Source organism: Phyllostomus discolor, chromosome 5 (assembly GCF_004126475.2).
Source record: "Phyllostomus discolor isolate MPI-MPIP mPhyDis1 chromosome 5, mPhyDis1.pri.v3, whole genome shotgun sequence".
Taxonomy (NCBI): domain Eukaryota; kingdom Metazoa; phylum Chordata; class Mammalia; order Chiroptera; family Phyllostomidae; genus Phyllostomus; species Phyllostomus discolor.
This window is the reverse complement of record NC_040907.2, coordinates 127,399,492-127,425,831: the sequence shown is the minus strand read 5'-3', so window position 1 is coordinate 127,425,831 and position 26,340 is coordinate 127,399,492. Positions and strand designations below refer to the sequence as shown.

Sequence of the window (26,340 nt, the reverse complement as noted above, 5' to 3'; positions counted from 1 at the left end):
TTTCTCAGACCTCGGAATTCAAACCATATTTATAAATGTATAATTCAACTACTGCTTGGTTGAAATGGGCTTGTTGGGCTAGCCTGGGGAATGCTATCATTTTTACTATATTCTATAGAGAAAATATTTTCCAATTGATGGTCTTTTAAAATACAACCCATTTTTACATTGAATTTATCTGTACAGTGGTTTCTTTAAAATTGTACATAAAATGTTTTTATTATAAAATTGAGTTAATGTAAAAAATACTACTTTCTGCCATAATAAAAGTATCAGTACTTGTTATGTTTTTGGTGACTTTTTCCCTAAAATTGAAAATAGCTTGAAATTTTTATTTTAAGTAATGGGTGGCTCTGGCTGTAGCTCAGTTGGTTAGAGCATTGTCCCAGTATGCCAGGGTTGCGGGTTTGATTACTGGAACAGGCTCATACAAGAATCAACCAATAATGCATAAATAAGTAGAACAACATAAAGCAATGTTTCTCTCTCTCTCTGTAAAATCAATAAAATTTTAAAAAGTAACATAATGGGTGAGAAAGTCCAAATACTGGAGGAAAAAGCAACTTATAGTGACCACATAGCTAACATTTTTGTGAGCATCTCTTCAGGAATTCATTTACAAAATTGGAATCATTCATTGAGTTTTGTGAATTGCTCTTTCCCTCAACATGTGCACACTTTTCTGTAAGTATTGGTACAACATTTTGATGACTACATGGTATCTCACTGTATATTTAACCAGGACTCTAGATGTCCCTGTGAGTTTTCACTTACAAACAACCCTAAAATGAACCTCCTTGTGTAAATCTTTGCCTACTTGTCTGATTGTCAGTTTAGGATAAATTTTCTAAAAGAATTTCAGGGTCAAAGTGAATGTGCATTAAACTTTGGTGCAAGCTGCTCTCCAGTGCAGTACTGGTTTAATTCCCACCTTACCGTGAATGAGACAAACTGTTTCCCCACAGCAGTGAAACCCTGAGTTTTAGTTTTATTCTGTCAGTTTGCTAGGTACAGAATGATATTGAGTATTATTTGCATCTTTTAATTGAGTAAGGGTTAACATCTCCCATTTATAGACCATTTGCAGTAAAAAAAGAATTACCCTAGGTCCCGGCTCAGTTGGTTAGAGCTTGGTCCTGTGATACACTCAGGGCACATAAAAGAATCAACCAGTGAGTGCATGAATTAGTGGGACAATAAATTCAATGTTTCTTTCTCTAAAAAATAAGTAAAAATCCTGTATATATTTTTTCTACTGGGGTCTGCCTCTTGATAAGTTCTTCATTCATTAGTAGTGAATGTATCATGTAGCAAATACTTGGAAATTTTTTTGTCTTTTTAACTGTTGGGGATGTTTTGATACAAAGTTTTAGCTTTTATGCAGTTGTAACTATCAATCTTTCATTATTTATGGCTGTCTAATGCTTGCTGCAAAAGTATTCCCCACCTATAAGATTATAAAAACTTTACTCAGCCCTTGCTGGTGTAGCTTACTGGATTGATCATCAGCCTACAAACCGAAAGGTCACCGGTTTGATTCCCGGTCAGGGCACATGCCTGGATTGTGGGTTGGTTGATGTTTCTCTTCCCTCTCTCTCCCTTCCCCTCTTTCTAAAAATAAATAAATAAAATCTTTAAAATACATACAAAATAAAAAATTTCACTAGTTTTCTTCTAGAACTCTTGATTACATTTCAGTTATTAGTTCATCTGGGAGTTAGTGTAAGGATCAAGTAGGGATCTAGCTTTATTCCCCCCTCCCTGACAGATGACTAGTAATTTCACATTATTTACTGAATAATTCATCTCTTTCTCACTGATTTTGAAATACTGTCTTTACTATATACTTTAAGTGGAGACAAGTCTTTTTTTTACCTCAAAAAATTTTCAATTACAGTTGACAGTCTATTTTATATGCAGTTTCAGGTGTACTGTGTAGTGGTTAGACATTTATGTAATTTACACAGTAAATTACGTAAGCCTAGTACCCACCTAGCACCATACATAGTTCTTACAATATTATTGACTATGTTCCCTATACTGTACTTTATGAGACAAGTCTCTTTAAAGGTAACTTTAAAAACTTTTATTGTTATGTTTCCAGTAGAACTGCATAGAATTGGGAGTCTTCTCCAAGAGCTTGTTACTGCTTGTATTTTTAAAAAAGATCTTCTAATTTTCATTTTGAAATAATTTTAGAGCTACAGAAATGTTCAATAGTATAGAGTTTTGCATACTCTCCACCCAGTCCACCAATGTTAGTATTGTATATAACTACAGTACAATTATCCAAACCAGGATATTGAAATGGAAGGTGTCATTCTATAGATACTGCTTTGCGTTTGGTTTTTTGCATTTTGCTTTTTTACCCTAACAAAATATCCTGGAAATCAGTCTGTATTCATTCATAGAAAACATTCTTTTTTTATTTGTTTAACATCTGCACCATACTCCATTGTGTGGGTATACCATAGTTTATTCAACTATTTTCTTATTTCTTATGTAAGAGCACATAGGCTTCCTGTATATTTTTTTTTAAGTTGATTCTCATTTGAGAAAGGGGGAGAACAAGAGAAACATCAATGTGAGGGAAACACCCATCTGCTGCCTCCTGCGTGCGCTCCAAATGGGGGATGGAGCCTGCAACCTGGGTATGTGCCCCGACTGGGAATTGAACCAGTGAATTGGGTTATTGGATGGATGACGACCCCACTCACTGAGCCATGCCGGCCAGGGTGGTTTCCTATGTTTTGCAGTCACAACGCTGCAGTGAGGAATCCTGTGTCTATGTATTTCATACTTTGGAGGTGCATCTTCAGAGTAGATTCCTAGAAGTGGGAAGGTGTGATCAAAAGGTAACTGCATATGTAGTCTTCTACAAGTATTCTGTATGTTTCAGCAAATTCCCCTCCAGAAAGGGGATTCTTTTTTGTGTGCGTGTGTGATTTAGTGTTTGAAGAAGCCAGGCCATTTGTTTTTCATTGTTATTGTTGATTATGTATAAATTTGTATATTTTAACATGTAATATACTTTAACCTGTCATAGTTATTCATGCTCAAATTGTCCCCTCTTTGAACAGCAAGAGCCCCTTTATAAGCTGGCAGTCCTTCTCAGTCCTTTTGACCTGACCCTTCTAGTTTTTGATAGTTTCTTTGGTTTCTGATTTGACAAGATACCCAGGTTCAGCCTGTCCCAGAACCAGAATGGTTTCAAAGCAACCATGTTTCCTTGTGATAGGTAATGTTATTTAGGACCTACGATCTGGGAAATAAAACTTACAGCTTACACTCTCATTATTTTTATTTAGCTCATTAAATAACTACATTTATGCTAGATTTTTCTTGTTGCTATCATGAAAGTGACATTGTATCTTTCCTCCAACAAAAAGTTGTTAATTTTTATACCTTTATTTGCAACCGGCCTACTTACTAAACTTTTTTACTTTTTCAGTTTTACTTTGCTTTTTCAGGAAGGCAATCATACCATCTGTAAATAATGATAATTTTTGCATCTTCGCAATAATTATACCACTTACTTTGTCCAAAAGAATTTCCAATTGCATTTTCTGGAACTTTCAGATCAATACTATATACTCCAGATGAGAGTCATCTGCTCTTACTAACGAATTTTCCACTAAGCTGGCTGTGTAAAAGATGAAGAAATTGGTGTCCTTATTACTGTGTTATTTTTACTGGAATGAATATAAATGATAGACAGTAGCTGTGCTCTGACCAAACAAGTTAACTCCCTTTCATTACAACATGCCTTACACAGGGTTGTCCAAAAACTCTTATTTACTTTTTTCTGTAAAGTAAAACACATTTTTCAATTTCACCAATAATTTTATTGATTTGGATATTCTGCGTATGTCAGCTATTTCCTGCTATTGGCTTCTAGCAGGTCAAGGACAAGGGTGCTGCTAAACATTTTCCCATGCATAAGATAACCCCACAGCAAAGAATGTTTTGGTCACAACATCAACAGTAACCAAGAAACTTTGCAAACCACTTTTGACACATTCAGTCACAGCACCTTCTCCATATACTACACAGATCTCTTTTTGCATTTCAGTTACATTTTTAACCTTTTTAAAAATATATATTTTTACTTTTAGAGAGGGGAAGGAAGGGAGAAAGGAAGAGAAACATCAGTGTGTGGTTGCCTCTCATGCACCCTTCACTAGGGACCTGGCCTGCAACCCAGGCATGTGCCCTAGACTGGGAATCGAACTGGTGACCCTTTGGTTCACAGGCCAGTACTCAATCCACTGAGCTACATCAGCTAGGGCCCCTTCTTGAAATAATAAGGCATAATAATATGCCAAAAATGTGCATATTCTTCCATTTTCAATATTAAAATGGCTACACAAAAATTGACCAATTTTTTTTAAATGCCCACTGATATGACAGCTGTCACAATACAATCTCACAAAATTGTTTCAAATGAAGCTAAAGACAACTAAGCATTACTAGAGCCATTGTACAGAAAAAAAAAAGAACTTTTTGGCTAACTCAGTACATTTGTCTCTTCTAATTGTGATCTTCCATGAGCTAGGTCTCAGGTCACTGTACTCTATACCACTCATTGGACAAATTCCACATGGGTTTCTTTACAACATCTCACTGAGAATGCTCATCTCTCAAAATACTGGTATAAAAAGAAAGCCAAGAGAAGAAATATGTTCCCCAGAAATCAGCTAGAACTGTTCCATCTCAAGTTTCCTAGTCTGATGTCTGTTCATTAGGTGTGTCTGGGTAAGGATTTTTCAAAAATATTTTAGTTTTCATTTGGCTGTTCTAACAGCTGGATCTTCAGAGGTCAGCACCATGTGTTTGGCAGTTTATTTATTGAGCTTCTACTACGAGAAAACATAGCATGGTAATTAAACAGTGTGTGCTCTGTAGCAAACCTGCCTACTTATCATATGTCACTTTTGATAAATTATCTCTCTGGGCCACAATTCCTACTCTACAGAAAGAGAATAATAATAGTATCTCACAAAGTTGTTTTAAGGATTAGATTATTTTAATACACAATATTATCTAGCTCATAGTAATTAGCTGCCATTATTAACTGTCAATCACTTTTCTATTCATGAACAGGTATATACTGAGCATCTGTTACGTTTATTACAGTAGTTCCCTTACCAATCTCCTTGCTTCCTCCCTTGCCCCCCTTTGGTTTTCTGAACAATCCTATATGTTAGATCTTGTAATTTCTTTCTTGGAAACCATCCATGGCCCAGAGACCAAGTTTTGGAAGTGACCAACACAATTAAAGGAAATCCTAGAAATGCATAAGGTCTCTGTCTGGGACAAAAATTAGGGTGGAATCCTGAAGAACCCTAACGTTTTTAAGGGAAAGACATTTAATTTCTTTTATGCCTTAGAATAATTCTGTAGAGATAAGTAATACATTATCACTTATGTTTTACTATGAGACACCTGGAGCTTAGAAAAGTTAACTTGTTGATAAGCAGATCTGAGTTTCCAAAATCAGTGCTCTTTTGTATATCTCAAAATACTTTACAAAGCTAGCGATTCATAGTTAAAACCTTCACCGACCCCCGCCACCGCTCCCCAAACTTGACTTGCTAATTTATGAAGGTATGTAATGGAAAAAGTCAAACCCATGTGGCTTGTCACAGCTCTGGGATTTATTTAACTCTTGTGTTTACTTTGGGAAGTTGTGTACATCCCTACAACCCGTATTTCAGAGTCGAAGTGGAAATATTTGCTTATCACGGAATGCTTTTTACATTCGTACTTTTCACTCAACAGGCTGAAGAGAACAACTCGGTTCTCGACCAAGTTGCTCACAGAAAAAAGTCTCAGTGGCGAACAAAATTTCTTCACCCGACAATCATTTCTTGCTGATACCTACATGATCAGTCACCCTTTCTCAGGTGACAGACTAAGGAGATGCGGTTTTCCAACAAGTCGATTCTGGACAGCCTTCCTGAACGAATTAAGTTGGAGAAACATATTTTCACTGTGTATTAATACTACAGGATCTTTTTACATTTTATCATGATGGACTGAGTTATACACTAATATCAAAAGAATTATGCCTCTCAGCTTATATAAAAAAACAATATTAGATGTTTGCAAACAATATTTCCATATGTTATATTAAGTCAGCCTGTAGTTTTGTATTGATAGAAGTTCGCGGGTTCAAGGGAGAGAGAATTCCCCAAAGCAGAGGGCAGGGCTGCAGGCGTGGCCACCTACGATAACCTCGTTTCCCAGACAGCGGACTGCTAAGGTAATCACTACGCCTTTCTATTGGTCACAGCCGAGCTCATTGCGGTTCCCTTGTGGACTTCATTGGTTACCGTTCTGCAGTGCCCGGGCCTATCCGGGCCGTAAGTGAAGTGTCGCAAAGCAGAAGGAAGGCGGGAGTCCCAATTGGAAACATTAAAGGAAACCTGAACAGCGGTGTCCGCTATGGCGAATGGTGCGTGGGCTGAGATTCGTGAGAAATTCCAGGCCGCGCTGGCCCTGTCGCGGGTAGAATTGCATAAAAACCCCGAGAAGGAACCTTACAAATCCAAATACAGCTCCCGAGTTTTGCTGGAAGAGGTCAAAGCACTGCTGGGCCCCGCGCCGGAGGACGAGGATGAGCTGCCTCAGGCCGAGGAGGGCTTGGGCGCGGAGGCCCACGCCCTGGGGCTGCCGGCGGAGGTGGTGGAGGTCGAGGGGCCCTTCGCCCTGCGGGCAGTGAGGCTGGCGGTCATTGAGTTTCATCTCGGGACGAACCTCATCGACACGGAGGAGCTGTCGGCGGGTGAGGAGCATCTGGCGAAATGCCTGAGGCTGCTGCGCAAGTACCGGTTGTCGCAAGACTGCGTCTCTCTGTACATCCAGGCGCAGGTGAGAGCGAGCCCGGCCTGCTGCAGTCGGCCAGAGGCGAGGGGCCGGAGAGGGGCCCCGACTCTTGCCTAGGCCAAAGGCACGTGTTATGAGGCACAATTTGTCCCACGTTTTTGAAGCTTTGGGATTAGCGTCTACCACCCCCCTCTCCACCCTCACCTCCCACTTCAATCTCACTTGCTGCTTCCCGTAGTCGTGTTCAATGCCTTTGTTTTCCTGAGACCCTCCTACGATCCCATATGCCTTTTCCAACTCTTCTCCATCAGTCCTAATCCTGTTCATTCTCTTAAGGAAAAGGCAACGTAATTTTAATCTTAATTTAAGGTCTCAAGGAAGTTACAAAGAGTGGCCTGAGTACATTATTAATTTAAAACAAAATATTTGAAATCTTAAGTTTCTATTCTTGCCATATTCATTCGTTTGTTCCCGAGCGAAGTCCTCCTGCCCATTCTTTAAAACTCATCTCAAGATTCACCTCATACTTTCAGTAACTTTATTTGGACCGTTTTATTCCGAATTGATGTCTCCCTCCTACTTTTGGAATCTTACTTATTATATCACTTTGTTCCCCATTTATATGGTACCTGGTTTCCTAAAAAATCTGACATGCTTATCAGGAACATAACACTTCAAAATACAAATATGTATAAACTTGTGTTTATATCTGGTATACCAGGTACCTAACATTTACCAAAATCGATGTTATGGTAAGTAGGCCTCAAAAACCTCAAAATTGAATAGGAAATTGTATAGGTCATACTTTATGATCTTGGCCCAATAAAGTTAAAAGTTACATAATAACAGGAACTATAGCTCTTTTTGCTCACTGTAATCTTACACCTGGCTCCTTGTAGTCCATTCTAAAAGTTTGTTGAATGGTTGAGTGAACTAATGAAATCAGTAAGATACTGAATTCAAACAAAACCTCAATTATTTGAAATTTTCTTAAACTACGTAGCTTTTTAAGATCTTAAGTATTTAAAAAATTCCTTAAATATCTCGTCCTGGCTGGTGTGGCTCAGTGGTTTGAGTGCCGGCCTGCGAACCCAAGGGTTGCTGATTCGATTCCCAGTCTAGGGCACATGCCTGGGTTGCAGGCCAGGTCTGCGCCCTGGAGGCTACAGATCTATGTATCTCTCACATATAGATGTTTCTCGCCCTCTCTCCTTCCCTTCCCATCTCTCTAAAGGTGGAGAAATAAAATATTAAAAAAAAAAATAAAAAATTATTTCAGTACCTCGAAAGTAGAAACTTTTCTTAATGTAGTATAGAATCTCTACTGCTTATTATATTTTGTTAATTTTAATGTGTATTCTTTCATATTTTAATATCTGAAATCATTGTGCCTTTATAGCTGATTGATTTTGTGTTACTTACTTGGCAATGTTTTCCTTTTGACACATAACATGTGTGTCTTACAATTTTTGACATCTTACCTTCAATGAAATACATATTTCAAACAGCCAACCTTTTCTGATTAGAGGTATCCTTAGTAAATCAGAAACATAAACCTTAACTAGATGTTCTGTCTACTATAATAATATAGAGATCAAATAAAAGTTATTTTGGAAAAATAAAATAATTTATGAAAATAAAAATCATTTGCATGTGTGGTCCTTCTATACCTAAAAAAGCTGAAGTCATCAACTGAAAAATTATTAGAATTATCATTTCAATAAAGCAGGAGAATATAAGATAAATATATCAATAGTGTTCCTTTATATAAGCAATAACTTGTTGAAAATATTATTTTTAGAAATTGCATTCATAATAGCAGTATTAAGGGTGATAGAATTGGTTATCTTTTTTTAAAATTTATTTTTAGAGAGAGGGGAAGAGAGTGAGAAAGAGAAGGAGAGAAACATCGATGTGAGGCTGCCTCTCCTGCGACCTCTGCAGGGGACCTGGCCTGAAACCCAGGCATATGCCCTGACTGGGAATTGAACTGGTGATTCTTGGGTTTGCAGGCTGGCACTCAATCCACTAAGCTATACCAGCTGATCTTAAAAGGAGAGATATACCATGTTCCAGGGTGGTAAAATTAAACATAATAGCATCACCATCCTGACATTTATTTGTAGGTTGGTGCAGTTCCTGCTGAAATCACAATAGGTTTTTTCTTGGAACTTGACAAAATGATTATGTTTATTTGAAAGAATAAAGAAAAGTGAATATAAAAATATGAAAAGTAATGTACTAAAACTAGCCTACCAGGTACTAAAACAGTATAGCAGTAGTAATTTAGTTAGATTCTGTTTGTGCTAGTCTGTTTCTTTACTGTTCAGCTGATGTGTTTATTCTAGTGGCATTACCACACCAGAACATTTTATTACATTTAATATTTGCTATGCATGATGAGAAATTTGACCTCACTAGTAATAAAGCAAAACTAAAAGAATGAAATAAAAAATTTATATCAGATTAGGGGAGATTATTAAAGATATTGATTATATTCATTGTTAGGCTGAAAAAGTGAATACTAGCTATTTACATTATTGCTAAGGGAAATATAAATTTATCCAACTTTTCTGAAGATCAGAGGTATCAGAACTTTTAATTTAATTTTTTTATTGTATTTTTTTCCATTATTGTTTAGTCCCCTTATACCCCACCACACTCTCCCTGGGGTATCAGGACTCTTGAGTTAAAACTTTGATTTAAAAATTCCACATCAGTATTATAAAATAATATTGGGATTCATATGCAAAGGTATGCTAACATGGATGTTCATCATGGCACTGCTAATTTAAAAACAATATTAGTAGGAATATGGTTAAGTAAATACTGATACACTCATATAGAACAATGATTTCAATTGGTGTGCTGCAAGAATTTTCAAAACATGTGATACCTGACTAGTCAGGGCACTGACCTCTTTTCTTTTGGACTGTCAAAAAAATGACAACAGCCAACAGAGTAGCCATTTAGTATGAAAAAAATTATGTTATTTTTGTTAGATCAGGAAAAAATTGAATATATTTAGTGTGCTGCAGAATTTTAATAATTAGTTTATATGTGCCATGAGGTGAAAAGGTTGAGAATCATTGATATGGAAGAACAGTATGCAGCCATTAAAAATAATGATTTATATTTGTTAACCAAAAGTATCAATCTTGAGAGGAAGAGGGATGACAGGCATGTTTGGAATTATGTAGAGTGATTCTGTTTTGGTAAAAGACTGTATGTGTATGTAAGAAAAAGTTTGAAAGTATCACTTTGTGGGAATTTATAATATTTTGACTGCTTTGGCACAATCTGGTGTCTTCCTGGCAAATGATAGGTATACAGAATCTGGACCCACATTAGATTGTCAAGAGAGACTGTCACCTCCTATCTTTACCAGATTCTTTGAGCCTTAGGAATGATTTTTCTTTTAATTGTTGCTGTCAGTAGTGTACACTTGCATTATCATCTTGAGTAGAAACTCATAGCCATTGTACATCATTTTAGTAAAATTCCCTAACACGTTAGCATGTTGGTCAATTATCCCTCTACCCTAGGATACATACATATGTCTAAGGAGTACCTTTTGTGTGTGTTTATGGTTTTATTGAGGTACAATTTGGCATGATAAACCTGCACATATCTAAGGTATACAGTTTGATGAGTTTTGACACAAATGCTCATGAAACAATCATTGCAGGCAAGATAATGAAAATACCCATCACTGCTAAAAGTTTTCTTATGTTCCTTTATAACACGTCTCCCCCTCCCTCCTTTACTCTTTCTTCTCTCTCCCTTCCTGCCCTCCTCCCCCACATTTTCTAGAACTTCGTAATGAAATCATAGTGCATACTCTTCATTTGGTCTCACTTCTTTGATTCAGCATCATTTTTTTGTTGTGTCTGAGATGATTATGTGTTTTCTTATTTTCTAGTCTGTTAATACAGTGAATTTCATTGACTTTCCAATGTTAAACCAACCTTTCCTTCCTGTGATAGACACCTGGAGTATTTAACCAAGTGAAACTTGGGTAAAGGATTACCCTTGTTTTACACTGTTGGACTCAGTTTGCTAAAATTTGGTAACATTTTTTGTATCTATGTTCCTGAAGGATATCAGTCTGTAGTTTACTTCTGTCTTTGATTTAGTATGAGATGGGAACTGTTCTTTCTTCTTTACTTTTCTAGAAGAATTTATGTAGAGTTAGTATTATTATTTCTTCTTTACATATTTAGTAGAATTCACCAGTAGTAGTACTTTGTTAGCTTTTATATTTAACCTTTTCCAAACCTGGTGTGGTATCTTTAGGGCAAGAATATGATGATGTTTTGTGAATGGTACAGTATTTTCTGGTGTTTTATTGTAGGATTTATATTATATTTACTTATATTTTTTGAAGATATTATTTATTTTTAGACAGAGGGGAAGGGAGGGAGGAAGAGAGGAAGAAAAACATCAATGTATGGTTGCCTCTCGCACACCCCCCACTGGGGACCTGGCCCGCAACTTAGGCATGTGTCCTGACCAGGAGTTGAACCAGTGACCCTTTGGCTCACAGGCCAGCACTCAATCCACTGAGCCACACCAGCCAGGGCAATTTATATTATATTTAAAAAACAACTCATAGAATGTCAATAGCATTTATCTCTGTGGCATAAACACTTAAAACACAAACATTGTAATTTTGAAAAATCAGTTCTAGATCCCTTGCATGTTCTTTACCTTCAGGACCTCAATAGGTTATCGTTCAAAAGAAAAACTTGAGTTATTTGTAGGTTTCTACTTGGTTTAAGATTTCTCACACATCAGAGTTGTTCCTTTCTATGGCACAGCCTACCCTGGATCTAGCTGACCAAGAGCATCACCAGCCCATCAAAATAGTGCAGTTGTAGCTAACCGGTTCCTGGTACTAGGTAAATCTAAACCGCCTAGGCTAGGTACAGTATGCTGGGGTTGGGCTTACTGGTGTCATGGCCAAATGGAATATCTCAAGGGAAAATAAATTGAGCCTAGGGACTGAGAAAAGGTAATTGTGGATCCATGTCTAAGATCAGGAAATGATTGTTAAGGGAGATTGTATTTGAGGCTGGGTGGGCAGAATAATTTGTAAGTTAGTGGGCTCTCAATCTGTCCCCAGTGTCCTACAAAGGACCTCATAAGTAATATAGAGGAGAAAACTGCCCAGTCTCTCAGTACATTGTCACTATGATCTGCTGTCATTGGCACGAGGATCGATCAAGCCATTAAAATAATTACAGAATAGGTATCTTATGTGAAGCCAGACTAGAGGTCTTTGTTGCAAGGGAATGTTCATCTTTAAACTGTAGGGTTGCTAAACATTTTATGTGCCACATGCCCATTTTGCAGTCTAGTGGAACCTATATTTCATAAAACAGTAATTATTTTAAATATATAAAATAAAGTATAAAGGATTATAAAGGGAACCAGTAATATAGAAGTTGTAAAAATGTATTTTTAAAGATTTTATTTATTTATTTTTAGAGATGGGAAGGGATGGGGAGAGAGAGGGAGAGAAACATCAACATGTGGTTGCCTCTTGTGTGCCCCACACCGGGGACCTGGCCTGCAACCCAGGCATGTACTCTGACTGGGAATTGAACCTGCAACCCTTTAGGTCACAGGCTGGCACTCAATCCACTGACCCACACCATTCAGGGCAGAAGTTATAAAAATATATTTTTTAAAGATTTTTATTTATTAATTTTTAGAGGGGGAAGAGTGGGAGAAAGAGAGAGTGAGAGAGAAACACCAATATGCGGTTGCTGGGGGTCATGGCCTGCAACCCAGGTATGTACCCTGACTGGGAATCGAACCTGCGACACTTTGGTTCACAGCCCATACTCAATGCACTGAGCTACACCAGCCAGGGCTTATAAAAATATTTTTAAAACAAATGTGTGATATAGTAATAGATGTGTTTTATTAACATTAAACAACAATATGTAATGATGTATCTAATATCTATATAATTTTTTTAAAGATTTTTAAAATTTATTTTTAGAGAGGGGGAAGGAGAGAGAAGGAGAGGGAAATATTGATGTGAAAGAGAAACATCGATTGGCTGTCTTTCACACATGCCCACCCAGGGACCTGGCCCACAACACAGGCATACTCCCTCACTGAGAATAGAACTGGGGACCTCTCGGTTTGCAGGCTGGCACTCAACCCACTGAACCACACAAGTCAGGGCAAATGTCTATAATTTTGAAGTAATAATGAATATAAATATTTTGTGATATCAGCTAATTGTAATATGGAGATTTTTTCACTTCGCTAGGTCACAAAATCTCAGGTACTAAATATGTTGGGTTTTCTTTCCCGCATTTATAATTAAAAGATGCTAAATTTTAGTAGAACATAATAAAAATAAATTATGCTTTTCCCAACCATGTTTATAGACTCTGAATTCTATCCCTGGGTACCTTGTGCATCTAGACCCCAGGTTAAGAATCTGCATTGAAAACTCTGTTTTCTTATCCTATGCCCTTCCCTAGGGAAGTAAAAAAAAAAAAAGATGGTAGAAACCCAGCCTCAGAAGTTTCCTCGTGCCTAAAGGGCCACCCCAAGGGGTGGGAGGCAGTCTAACTTTGTTTTCTAAAGGGGGGTTGGGCATGCAGTGTTGAGTTCTAACCCTCTTAACAGGCCTGAGTTGCTCTGTATAGGGCCTGATAAAGTGTCATAGGGCAGGGGACAAACTGGCTTGGTTTTAAAAGGTTATTTAGCACCTAATCTTAGCATCTTTGTGGCAACAGAAGGAAGTTGGTGCTATGGAAATCAAAGGAAATGATCAGTGCAAGAAAAGACAATACAAATGAAGAAATGAAGAATTTTTAGTTAACTGGATACAATTACAAAACTATATAATTTTAAGAACTCCAGACTTCCGGCCAACATGCAGGCATACACTGTGCCTCCTTGCACAACCAAAAAAAGGACAACAACAATTTAAAAACAAAAATCAGCCAGAGCTGACAGAAAATTGAACTGTAAGGAAGTCCAACAACCAAGGAGTTAAAGAAGACCCATTCATCCAGACTGGTAGGAGGGGCGGAGACAGGCAGCGGGGAGGAGAGGACTTGTAGCAAGGCGGCAGTGGGCGGATCCAGCAAGGCATCAGATTGTGGAGGGGTGCAGCGAGCAAGGCTGCTGGAGGACCAGGTGGCCCCACATTTGCACCCTGATAAACCAGGCAAAACTGGGAAGTGAGACAGACTGCACAACCCAGGGTCCCAGCTCGGGGAAATAAAGCTTCAAAATACCGATTGAAAACACCTGTGGGGGTTGAGGTGCTGGAAGAGACTCCCAGCCTCACAGGAGAGCTGGTTAGAGACCCACAGGGTGCTAGAATGTACACAAACCCACCCACCCAGCAATCAGCACCAGAAGGGCCCACTTTGCTTGTGGGAAGCAGGGGAAGTGACTGAAATCTGGCAGAGAGCAGAAAAGCGCCATTGTTCCCTCTTGGAGGCCTCCCCCACAAACAGTGTCACAACCCAAGCCACTGGGTTGCCCCGCCCTGGTGAATACCTAAGGCTCTGCTCCTTAACTACACAACAGGTGCATCGAGACAAAGAAAAAAAAAAGGCCCAAAGGAAAGAACAGATCTAAGCTCCAGAAAAAATACAACTAAGCGACGAAGAGATAGCCAACCTATCAGATGCACAGTTCAAAACACTGGTAATCAGGATGCTCACAGAATTGGTTGATTTTGGTTGCAAATTAGATGAAAAAACAAAGGCTACACTAAGTGAAATAAAGGAAAATGTACAGGGAACCAATAATGATGGGAAGGAAACTGGGACTCAAATCAATGGAGTGGACCAGAAAGAAGGAGGAAACATCCAATCAGAAAAGAACGAAGAAATAAGAATTCAAAAAAATGAGGGGAGGCTTAGGAACCTCCAGGACATGTTTAAACATTCCAACATCTGAATTATAGGGGTACCAGAAGGAGAAGAGGAAGAGCAACAAGTGGAAAAGTTATTGGAACAAATAATAAAGGAGAACTTCCCCATTCAGGCAAAGGAAATAGACTTCCAGGAAGTTCAGAGAGTCCCAAAGAAGTTGGACCCAAGGAGGAACACACCAAGGCACATCATAATTACATTAGCCAAGATTAAAGATAAGGAGAGAACCTTTTTTTTTTTTTAAGATTTTATTTATTTATTTTTAGAGAGGGAAGGGAGGGAGAAAGAGAGAGAGAGAGAAGCATCAATGTGCGGTTGCTGGGGGCTGTGGCCTGCAACCCAGGTATGTGGCCTGACTAGGAATCGAACCTGCGATACTTTGGTTCGTAGCCCAAGCTCAATCCACTGAGCTATGCCAGCCAGGGCAGGAGAGAATCTTAAAAGCAGCAAGAGAAAAGGAGACAGTTACCTACAAAGGAGTTCCCATCAGACTGTCAGCAGATTTCTGCAAAGAAACCTTGCAGGCAAGAAGGGTTTGGAAAGAAGTATTCCAAATCATGAAAGGCAAGGACCTACATCCAAAATTGTTCTCTTCAGCAAAACTTTCATTTAGAATGGAAGAGCAGATAAAGTGCTTCTCAGATAAGGTCAAGTTAAAGGAGTTTGTTATCACCAAACCCTTATTATATGAAATGTTGAAGGGACTTCTCTAAGAAAAAGAAGATAAAAAACATGTAAGATGACAGCAAACTCACAATTATTAACAACCACACGTAAAACAAAAACAACAAACTAAGCAAACAACTACATCAGGAAAAGAACCACAGAAATGGAGATCACATGGAGGGTCAGCAACAGGGAAGTGGGAGGAGGAGAGAGGGGGAAAAGGTATGGAGAGTAAGTAGCCTAGATGGTAGGTAGAAAATAGATAGGGGAAGGGCAAGAATAGTATGGGAAATGTAGAAGCCAAAGAACTTACAAGTATGACCCATGAACATGAACTAAAGGGGGGGAATGTGGGTGGGAGAGGGTGTGCAAGGTGGAGGGGAGTGAAGGGGGGGAAATGGGTCAACTGTAATAGCATAATCAATAAAACATTAAGAAAAAAGAACTCCAGAAAATGTAATCATATGTTTCATTGTTTGAAATGGTAAACATTAGGAATCTGACTTCTCTGATGAGTAAAGGTATATAGCATCTTCAGAGTTTTCAAAACAATTTGAATAATTGAAATTTGAGATTTCATGTCCATTTATTCAAGCTTTGAACCAAACAATAATTGTTCAGAGTGTTTCCTTTTTAAGAGGTCTCTGGAGATTGTAGATATTTGAAAACATGTTTCTGGCTTATCTGTATCTCTGTGTATATTGTCTATTGCTATGTAAAATGTTACCCCAAATTTAGCATCTTAAAAAACCAAACTTTTATTATATCAGGAATCTAGGCATGGCTTAGCTGGTGGCCTCTGGCTTAAGCTGTGTCATCACATTGTCCTGTTGGGTCTGCACTTGAAGGCTCAAATCAGGGAGGATCTCCCAAGCTGTCTCACGGGGTTGCTGGCAGGATTCAGTTCCTTATAGGCTGTTGGCTAGAGGGCCTCAGTTGACCTCCCTCAGCCCTTGCCACCTGAGTCTGTGTACTGGGTGACTTACAACATGGCAGATGGCTTCCCTCAGAAAGAACTGGACAGGGAGCGCCCAAAATGGAACCACAGTGTTGTGTAACCTAGTCTTGGAAAAGACACTCTATCATTTCTGCCATATTTTGTTGGTTAAAAGCAAGCCACACCCTGAACCGTGTGGCTCAGTTGGTTGGGTGTCATTCCACAAAATGAAAGGTCATTGGATCTATTCCTGGCCAGGGCACATGTGTGGGTTGTGGGTTCAGTCCCCAGTTGCAACCAATTGATGATTCTCTCTCACAGTGATATTTCTCTCCCTCACTTTCTCCCTCCCTTATCCTCCCTCTAAAAAATAAATAAAACCTGTAAAAAAGATTTTTAAAATATTAAAAAAATAAAAAATAAACTTAAAAATAAAATCTTTTTTAAAGATGTTATTTATTTAATAAAGATTTTGTTTATTTATTTTTAGAGAGAAGGGAAGAGAGAAAGGGAGAGAAACATTGGCTTGCAACACAGGCATGTGCCTTGACTGGGAACCAAACCTGCGACCCTTCGGTTTCTAGGCTGGTGCTCAGTCCACTGAGCTACACCAGCCAGGGTGATTTTATTTATTTTTTAGAGGAAGGAGAAAGTAGGAAGAAAGAGAGGGAGAGAAACATCCATCTGTTGCCTCTCACCATGCTTGCAACCTGGAGTCTGGACCACAACCCAGGCATGTGCCCTGATCAGGAATTGAACCAGCAAGCCGGTGGCCTTTTGGTTTGTGAGTCATTCCAACCTGAGGCATACCAGTCAGGGTAATAAAAAAAAGTCTTTAAAAAGAAAAAAAGAAAAAAAAAAAAGCAAATCACTAAATCCAGCCCATACTTAAGGGGAAGAGATTGTGCAAGGTCAAGAATAGGTATCCATCTGTAGTCGCTTACCACTACATAAGGACAATATTGTTATGTGAATAACTCACTGTTAGTAATACTAGTACTATTTGATAGGTAAATGTTGACTTTGAAATTATTAAAGATACTATAATTAGAAGTTTATATTGTCATTGTTTCTTTTTATTTTGCAGAATAATCTGGGTATCTTGTGGTCTGAAAGAGAAGAAATTGAAACAGCACAAGCTTACCTGGAATCATCAGAAGCACTATATAATCAGTATATGAAAGAGGTATGTTGCATGTCACATAAATTTTAAGAACTGATTAAGAATTCCTCACTCACAGTATTATATATGATTCTTCAGTATGCACAGGGACCTCTCTATAGAGTTGTCTAGTTAGCTACCTAAAAGCTGTACTTGCAGGCACTGATATAAATGATTTACAAATTTTAACTCATTTAATTCTCATGACAGTTTATGAGTGGATACTTTTATTATCCTTATCTTAGAGATGAGGAAACAGAGCACAAGAGATTAAGTGACTTGCCTCCACACACTAGTGAGTGGTGAAGCTGGGAATCCAACCCACAGGATCTGACTCCAGAGCCAATACTTTTTAAAAAATATTTTATTTATTTTATTTTTAGAGAGGGGTGGGGGAGGGAGAAAGAGAGGGAAAGAAACATCAGTGTAATAGCCTCTCATGTGGCCCCCCCACTAGGGACCTTGCCTGCAACCCAGGCATGTGCCTTGACTGGGAATCAAACTGGCAACCCTTTGGTTCACAGCTCATGCTCAATCCACTGAGCCACACCAGCCAGGGCTCAGAATCAATACTTTTAACCACTATGCTGCCTCACTTAGCAGTTGGACTTAGTGTAAAATACAAGTGCAAGGTGCTCCTTTAAGAACAGTGTAGTGTCAAATAATGATAGCAGATAGAAGGAATGTGCTGTAAGCAGAATGCATAGACTGAGCATTCCTATTTGCTTTGTCAATTTAATTCATTAGACATTTATTGTTTTTGCTATGTGCCAGGTACTATGCAAATATGCTGCAGAATCAGATATGAATAAAGTATGGTCTCTACCTATAACTAGCTGCCCCTGGAGGATAAAGGTTGGAGCAAATCAACATGTCAATTTTAACCACAAGAAATTTTATTTTACTTATTTTTTTAAGATTATTTATTTTTAGATAGAGGGGGAGGGAGGAAGAAAAAGAAGGAGAGAAACATCAATGTGTAGTTGCCTCTCACACACCGCCCCCCCACCACCAACTGGGGACCTGGCCCGTAACCCAGGCATGTGCCCTGACTGCGAATTGAACTGGCGACCCTTTAGTTCGCAGGCCAGCACTCAATCCACTGAGCCACACCAGCCAGGGCACCACAAGAAATTTTAGAATATACATCTAGAATACGTGTTTATGGGCCTTTAACACTTACTTTTTTCCTGAGGAATGTATCCCCAAGTTGGAGAATTTTAAGTCACAGCTTTTCTACCTTGGCGTTACCACTTTTCTCCTAAAATACTAAGGAGAGCAGAGCACCACAAAGCCAAGTTGAGATCTTTTGCGATTTTAAGCTCTCTTAATACATGAACTTACTAAATTAAAACGTGTAGATACCAAATAACTACAATATTTCATTAAAGAATACTACTCCTGGCTGGCATAGCTCAGTGGATTGAGCGCGGGCTGGGAACCAAAGTGTCCCAGGTTCGATTCCCAGCCAGGGTACATTCCTGGGTTGCAGGCCATAACCCCCAGCAACCGCACATTGATGTTTCTCTCTCTCTCTCTCTCTCCCTCTCCCTCCCTCCCTTCCCTCTCTAAAAATAAATAAATAAAATCTTTAAAAAAAATTGAATTTAAAAAATTAAAGTGAAAGATTAAAAAAAAAAAAGAATACTACTAATAAAACAAAACTCTGTACTTGTATACCTCTGTTTTAGTTAAGAGACTGATTTAACTGTTAGTGTCACACACAAAGTATGGTAGTCATAACAGTGAAGTATGCACATAAAATAAAACATAGATTAATTCCCCTCATCAAGACAGAGGTAAGCATACTAAATAAGCAAGTCTCAAAATTGTCGAGGCCGTCTCTGAAGAATTGCTTATCTATTGTGTTTGCCTTGGGCCTTGCTTCCTGTCTTTGTCATTTTTACTTTCTGGGAATTCTAGAGCCCAAGTCATAATGCTTTTAGTGTTTGTACAGGATATAAGATCACTTTTTTTTTAATGGGAAGCATTGTTGTTATTTGGTGGTTAGTGAATTGAGTTTAAAGCAAGGCTAGGTTTGTAGATGGGACTGTTCTCAAAGAGGTAGAATGAGGCACAGGTTAAGTACTGTTTTGGAAGATTTGAGATACACATATTAACTCATTGAATCCTCATAGTATCCTTATGAGATAGATACTCTTATTATTCTTTTTTTACAGAGTAGGAAACAGAAGCATGAGGCAATAAACAATGGATTCACTGGTTTTAATGTCCCTGTATTGAAGGAGGGTAATATATATACTTGTTTCCTTGAGAAAACAATATTAGAAAAATTATTTAAAACTGATTTTTCATTAGTGGTCACTGTAGAACAATGTTACTCTAAGGATGTATACATTTTTCCTATTTGTCATGCTTAGGTAGGCTTTTAAAATAACTTTTTTTTACTGTATAGACTTAAGACTTAAAATACTGAAAAAAGCAAAGTTTTCTCTTTTTTTTTAGTGTATTTGAAATTCACCTGAAACAGCAATTCAAATCTTGTCAAGTGTGAGTTTGTAGGAAATCTTTTATTGCTTTGACTCTTTCCTATTTTATGGTTAGGAAAATTACTTCAAGGTAACAAGAAATGAACTGGTAGGAAGTATATTGGGCTATCAAACTTTTTGATTTCTCTCATTTCTCCAGAAGAGGGCGCTTGGTGTTTAGAGTAAAATTTTAGAGTTTTGTTTTTCTAATTGTAGATTGGGATTCCTCCACTTGATCCTACTGAGCATTTTCTCCCTGAAGAAGAGAAACTTACTGAACAAGAGAGATCAAAAAGGTGAGTAGGTATAGAAGTCAGCCCTCACAGGTATTTCTGCATAGTATAGATGATTGTTCAAAAAAGCATGTTTTCTCTTTCAGTGCACTCAAAGGTTCTAGGATGTAGATTCTGATGTAGATTAAAACCTTCATTTGCCATTTACTAATATGTGGCCCCATTCAAATCTAAGGCTCAGCTTCCTTATCTATCAGGGTAAATATATATGAATGTTCTGTATAAATTGTAAACCATTATTCAAATAAGGATTTTTTCCTTCATAGATTTGAGAAGGTTTATACTCATAACCTGTATTACCTGGCTCAAGTCTACCAGCACATGGAAATGTTTGAGAAGGCTGCACATTACTGCCACAGTACTCTAAAACGCCAGCTGGAGCACAATGCCTACCATCCTATAGAGTGGGCTATCAATGCTGCTACCTTGTCACAATTTTACATCAATAAGGTAAGCTTCTTGAAGTTGTTATCTAACCAAGTTACTGGTGGAATATGTGAAGTATAGACCAAACAGTGCCATGAAAAATACCATCTTTTAAAAATAGGTAGCTTATATTTTATGATGTAAACTAGACAGAAAAGTGCATCCCAATTTGCCAGTGCACTAAAATTCTGTAGCTTTTGTTGCATTAATCTATTGAATCTTAAAATACTGAGTTTTATCATGGTCTTACATGTTTCTAGTCTCTAAAATTACATGTTACCTAAGACCAGTTCTTTTTTGATATAAGCATACTATCTTAATTCATTTTAGTAAGATGTTACCTTAAAGTGCAGAGTTTATCTTATAGATATAACTTTATCTTTAGGCAGTGGTAATCTGGTAGTTACAAGAATTTGCCTGAGGAAGTTGACTGTTAAATGTGGGCTTTGATAAAAGCATGTGATGTATTTCAGTTATTCTTTAGAATTAATTCCTATATGATAATATTTTTTATGTTGGAAATATCTGCTCAGTCCCAGAGTTTTAGGTCTTTATTATTGATATATACTTTTCTGGAGTATTACACAGGGACAAATTTGAGGTTTTTAGTTGTTTAACAGAATTATTCAGAATCAGCCCTGTCTGGCATAGCTCAGTGGAGTGAGCGCAGGCTGCAAACCAAAGCATCTCAGGTGCGATTCTCAGTTAGGGCACATGCCTGGGTTGCAGGCCATGGCCCCCAGCAACCGCACATTGGTGTTTCTCTCTCTCTCTCTCTCTCTCTTTCTCCCTCTCTTCCCTCTCTAAAAATGAATAAATAAAATCTTAAAAAAAAAAAGAATTATTCAGAATCATGTTGTATTCTTCTAATTGATTTGCTTCTCTAGTCCTAAGAATTGTTTTTAAGATTTTATTTATTTTTAGACAAGGGAATGGAGGGAGAATGAGGGAGTGAAATATCAATGTGTGGTTGCCTCTTGCATGCCCCCTACTGGGAACCTGGCCAGCAACCCAGACATGTACCCTGACTGAGAATTGAACTGGTGACCGTTTGGTTCCCAGGCCAGCACTCAATCCACTGAGCCATACCATCCAGGGGCTAGTCTTAAGAGTTTTTAATGCTGAAACACTTTTAAGCCACCTTTCCCAGCTAGATTTTCTTAATCATGTATCTCAGCAATAAAAAGTACTTTCATTTGTATTTCTGATTCACAAGTCTCAGTGAAGTTTTAGTAATTTTTTGCTTATCAGAGTTCCTTCTTAGATATCTCTACTTACCTGCTACTGTATCCTTACTGGGCCTTTAGCCTTTCTAAAATTTTTGTTAGTGCTGGCTCTGTAAATGCGCCCTATGTTTAAAGTATTGTCCCATAGAATTTCATTCAGAAAAGCTATTAGCAGGAGAGAAAGGGCTTTGGTGACTGCAGCATCGCTTCTAGGACTTTGGTCTAAGATCAGGCATGTAAGTAGTGCTATTGCATATGTCAGAGCATTCTGTTAAATCGAACTCATGCACCCATTTCATTGTGGCCATCATCAAAAGTGTTATCTTGTGCCTCTGCTTGGGGGGTACCATTTTAATAGCTTCTGGAGGCCCCTTATTTGTTTTGTTTAGCACCTTTAAAATTACATGTTCACTGTGATTTTAGTTAACACTTAAAATAATGTTGATGTTACTAATACTTAGATATCTTGATATTAATTTAAAGTGTAATTTAACATTTAAAGTTGTTAAGCATTGTTTATGTGGAGCATGCAGTAATTTTCATCAGTACCTCCCCTACCCTGTACTTTTTTTTATCAAGATGTTTTGTAAGTTTTTGTTAAAACTAGCTAAGTTGTATTGCAAAAAGAGAGATTTGAACCATGTTTTTAAAACAGCAGTTGTCATTTATATCACCCTTACCTTCATCTGGTTCCATTGATGGGTTTCACTACTCATGAGTCCCTAGCTGGCAAGTGCTGAAGTCCCACATTTACCAGCCACCTAGAGGGCACAAGGGTGCTGATCTAGTAGTGGTTGCTCACAGGGAGCCAGTCTGGAAAAAGTTGAAGTGGTAATGATGGGCAACGAATTGTGGTGGGACAATTAAAGCCATTTATGTAAACTGTAACTTCTAGTTTTTTGAGGTTTAACACCAACTCTGATCTGTAGATATTGCTGGGTAGATGGTGCATACTACACATGGTTGGTCCCCAGCTATTCTCAAGATGGCTTCTACATTTGCCATAATGGAGAGCTACATTTAATGCTGAGATTTTAAAGTCATAGTTAAGCATTAAAAATTTTCTTAGCAAAATCTGATATGAAGTAGACATTATATCTAATGAGGGTGGCTTCCAACTAAAAGTTGGACTTTAAATTTAACTTTGTACTTCCGCTGGGTGGTCCTGTGACTTACACGATAAATGCAAAGTGTTTATATTAACAAAGAGATCTTCTCCAAGCGTTGGAGAAGTTTACTATGCCCAGATTTGAATTATGAAGTCCTTCAAGTGTGTTGGGAAAGCAGTTTTGTAAAGTTTAACTGTGGAAATCCTTTGACTTCAGAACTTGGTGGGAAGCCTTATTATAAATTCCAAAGATTTTAGAAGACAGGAGTCTCTTCCTTTCAAAATTGATTCTTTTTGCCTTTGAATGGTAGGATATAAAAGGGATCTCTAAACCTAAAAATATTAAATCTTTAAGTCCTTTGACACAATGTAAATGGTCAAATTTATCATGCATGGGACTTTGGCTATTTGGAGTGAACTGAAAGACTACCTGAGGCACTTTGAGTCTATGATGATAGTTATTGTCGTATACTTACTGATAACCACTGGAATCAGCAGCTGTTTTCCAGCCAGTTTGGATTATTAAGAGTTTGGGGGCATTGTGCTTCTCTGATGTAACTTTTTAACCTGGTAATACTATAATATGTCTTACATACCTTCTTAATATTCAGCAACTTCCAGAGTTTCCTTAGTGGTTTTTACCTGATTTTAATAGCTTTTCCCATATCAAAAGACAATATGCAATATCAGTTGCAAATAAGGCTGTGGGGCATTTGCATTAACTCTTGTTTATTTCCTTACCAGCTGTGTTTCATGGAGGCCAGGCACTGTTTATCAGCTGCTAATGTCATTTTCGGTCAAACCGGAAAGAACCCAGCCACAGAAGACAGTAAGTTTGTGTATATGTTTTATTATATGTAACTTTTTAAAAACTTTATTTTGAAATATTTTTAAACTTTAGAAAATTCAAGAATAAAACAAAAAACCACCTACCATTTGCCCTTCTAAATTCAACAATTTTTAACAATTGGCTCATTTGAAAACAAACCTTATTTTTCTTTCTGAACTATTTGAGAGAAAATTATGTGCATTAAGCTGCCTTACCCCTTAATACTTTAGTGTGCATTTCCTAAGAATAAGAATGTTTTCTTATGTAATCATAGAACAGGAAACAATATAATTCTTTTATCTATAATGTATATTTCTATTTCACTAATTGTCCTCATAATGTCCTTTATAGCAATTCTTTTCTAGAACCAGAGTATCCATTGCAAGATTGTATATTGCATTGAGTTGTCACACCTCTTTAGTCTTTTTTAATCTGCAGTGTTCCTCAACCTCTTTATTGTTTATCACACAGATATTTTTTAAAAATATATGCCAACCATTTCATAGAATTTCCATCATTTGGTGACTTGATGCTTTCTTATGCAAAGACTCGGAGTACAGTAGTGCCCCTTACCTGCACAGGATACGTTCCAAGACCCCTGGTGGATATCTGAAACTGTGGCTAGTACCGAACCCTATATATACTATGTCCTTTTGGGGGAACCCAAAACCTACAAAATTTATTTATTAAAAAATTGTGTATTCTTTTTTAAAATTATATTTTATTGACTATGCTATTACAATTGTCCTGATATTCCTTCTTACCTCTCCACCTAGCACGTCCCACTTCCTTAGGCAATGCCCCCACCACTGTTCATTAACATGGGTCCTGAGTATAAGTTCTTTGGCTTCTCCATTTCCTATGGTATACTTTACATCCCCTGGCTGTTCTGTTACTACATATTTGTGCTTCTTAATCCACTCACCTCTTCGCCCATCCTCTCTCTGCCCCTCCCATCTGGCAATCATCTGGTAACTAAACTTTTCTCTTTCTGCTTTTAAGAGTCTCTCTTTACCTCTAACCTTTGGCCTTTTAATGATGATGTGTCTTGGAGTGCGCCTCTCTGCATCTGTCATCATTGGGACTCTCTGTACTTCCTGATTTGCATGTCTGTTTCCTTCACCAAATTAGGGAAGTTTTCTTTCACTATTTTTTCAGATAAATTTCCAGTTTCTTGCTTTTTCTCTTCTCCTTCTGGCACATGTTGGCTGGATCTCTTGAATGTCCCAGAGGCTGCTTATACTATCCTCGTTTTTTGGATTCTTTTTTCTTCTTCTTGTTCTAATGAACGGTTTTTCTCTTCCTCATGGTCCAAATCATTGATCTGATTCTCGGCTTCATCCAGTCCACTGTTGTTTCTCTGTAAATTGTTCTTTATTTCAATCAGTATATCCTTCGTTTCTGACTGGGTCTTTTTTCTGTTGTTGAGGTCCTCAGTAAGTTCCTTGAGCATCCTTATAAACAGTATTCTAAACTCTCCATCTGACAGATTGCTTATCTCCATTTCATTTAGCTCTTTTTCTGGAGACTTGATCTGTTCTTTCATTTGGGCCATGTTTCTTTGTCTCCTTGTTTTGGCAGCCTCCCTGTATCTGTTTCTATATATTAGGTGGAGCTGCTATGACTCCTTGTCTTGGTAGTGTGGCCTAATGTAGCAGGTGTCTTGTAGGGTCCAGTGGCACAGCCTCCCCTATCACCCAAGCTGGGTATTTGAGGTGTGCACTTCATGTGGGCTGAGTACACCCTCCTCTTGTGTTTGAGCTTTGGTTGCTGTTGGCAGATCAATGGGAGGGATTTACCAAGGCTAGTTAGTTGCAGGGACTGGCTGTGACCACTGTCCACCAGCCTCCACTGACCATGGAATATCAGCTGTGCAGAGTCAGGGTGGTGGTGCTCCAGCGTGGTCTGTAGCTGTCTACTGGGTGTGCTGGCCCTGGGGTTTTCTGGGTGGTGCTGGCCAAGGTCAGCCCCCACTTGTGTTTTGCCCAGGACCACCCTGCCTGAGCTGTAAAGCAATCTGAGATAGCTGCTACTTGTGCTGGGCTTGGAGGTTCTTCAACGAAGCCTAGCTATAAATCTAGGCTGGCTGCTGCTGCTAGTGCCAGGCCTGGGGCTCACTGAGGCCAGCTGTTGCTTGTTTGATAGGATTTAGGAAGCTGTTCAGTATAAGCCAAGACCAGCCATTCATATGGAAAAGCAGTTTGGGTACACCCATAAATTGGGTCTGTCAGAGCCTCTGGGGATCTCCAAACAGGGTCAAACAGTGTTAACCAGGTTGATGGATTCTCAGATATGGCAACATCTTACTGGTTCTGTCAGGGGAGGGTTTAGAAAAGGGACAATGGCCTCTGCTTACCTTGATGCCAGACACTTCAGTTCTTCCCTTTATGCCAGTAGTGCTTTTCAAGCTGCCATCCTGTTGCTGGAGTTCAGACAGAGTGAGTCTGAGTATGTGAGTCC

General features: G+C 38.3%; 1 protein-coding gene across 1 annotated transcript in view; it reads left to right on the top strand.

The window, feature by feature from the left end:
* The first annotated feature begins 6,382 nt into the window (after nucleotides 1-6,382).
* Nucleotides 6,383-26,340, top strand: part of KIFBP (kinesin family binding protein) — a 38,416-nt gene continuing 18,458 nt past the window's right edge. Inside the window, exons 1-5 of the mRNA XM_028512143.2 lie at nucleotides 6,383-6,873; nucleotides 17,435-17,533; nucleotides 20,215-20,294; nucleotides 20,558-20,741; nucleotides 23,796-23,880. Coding sequence (XP_028367944.1) covers nucleotides 6,448-6,873; nucleotides 17,435-17,533; nucleotides 20,215-20,294; nucleotides 20,558-20,741; nucleotides 23,796-23,880 — 874 coding nt within the window. The 5' untranslated portion in view covers nucleotides 6,383-6,447. The remainder of the gene's footprint in view (nucleotides 6,874-17,434; nucleotides 17,534-20,214; nucleotides 20,295-20,557; nucleotides 20,742-23,795; nucleotides 23,881-26,340) is intronic.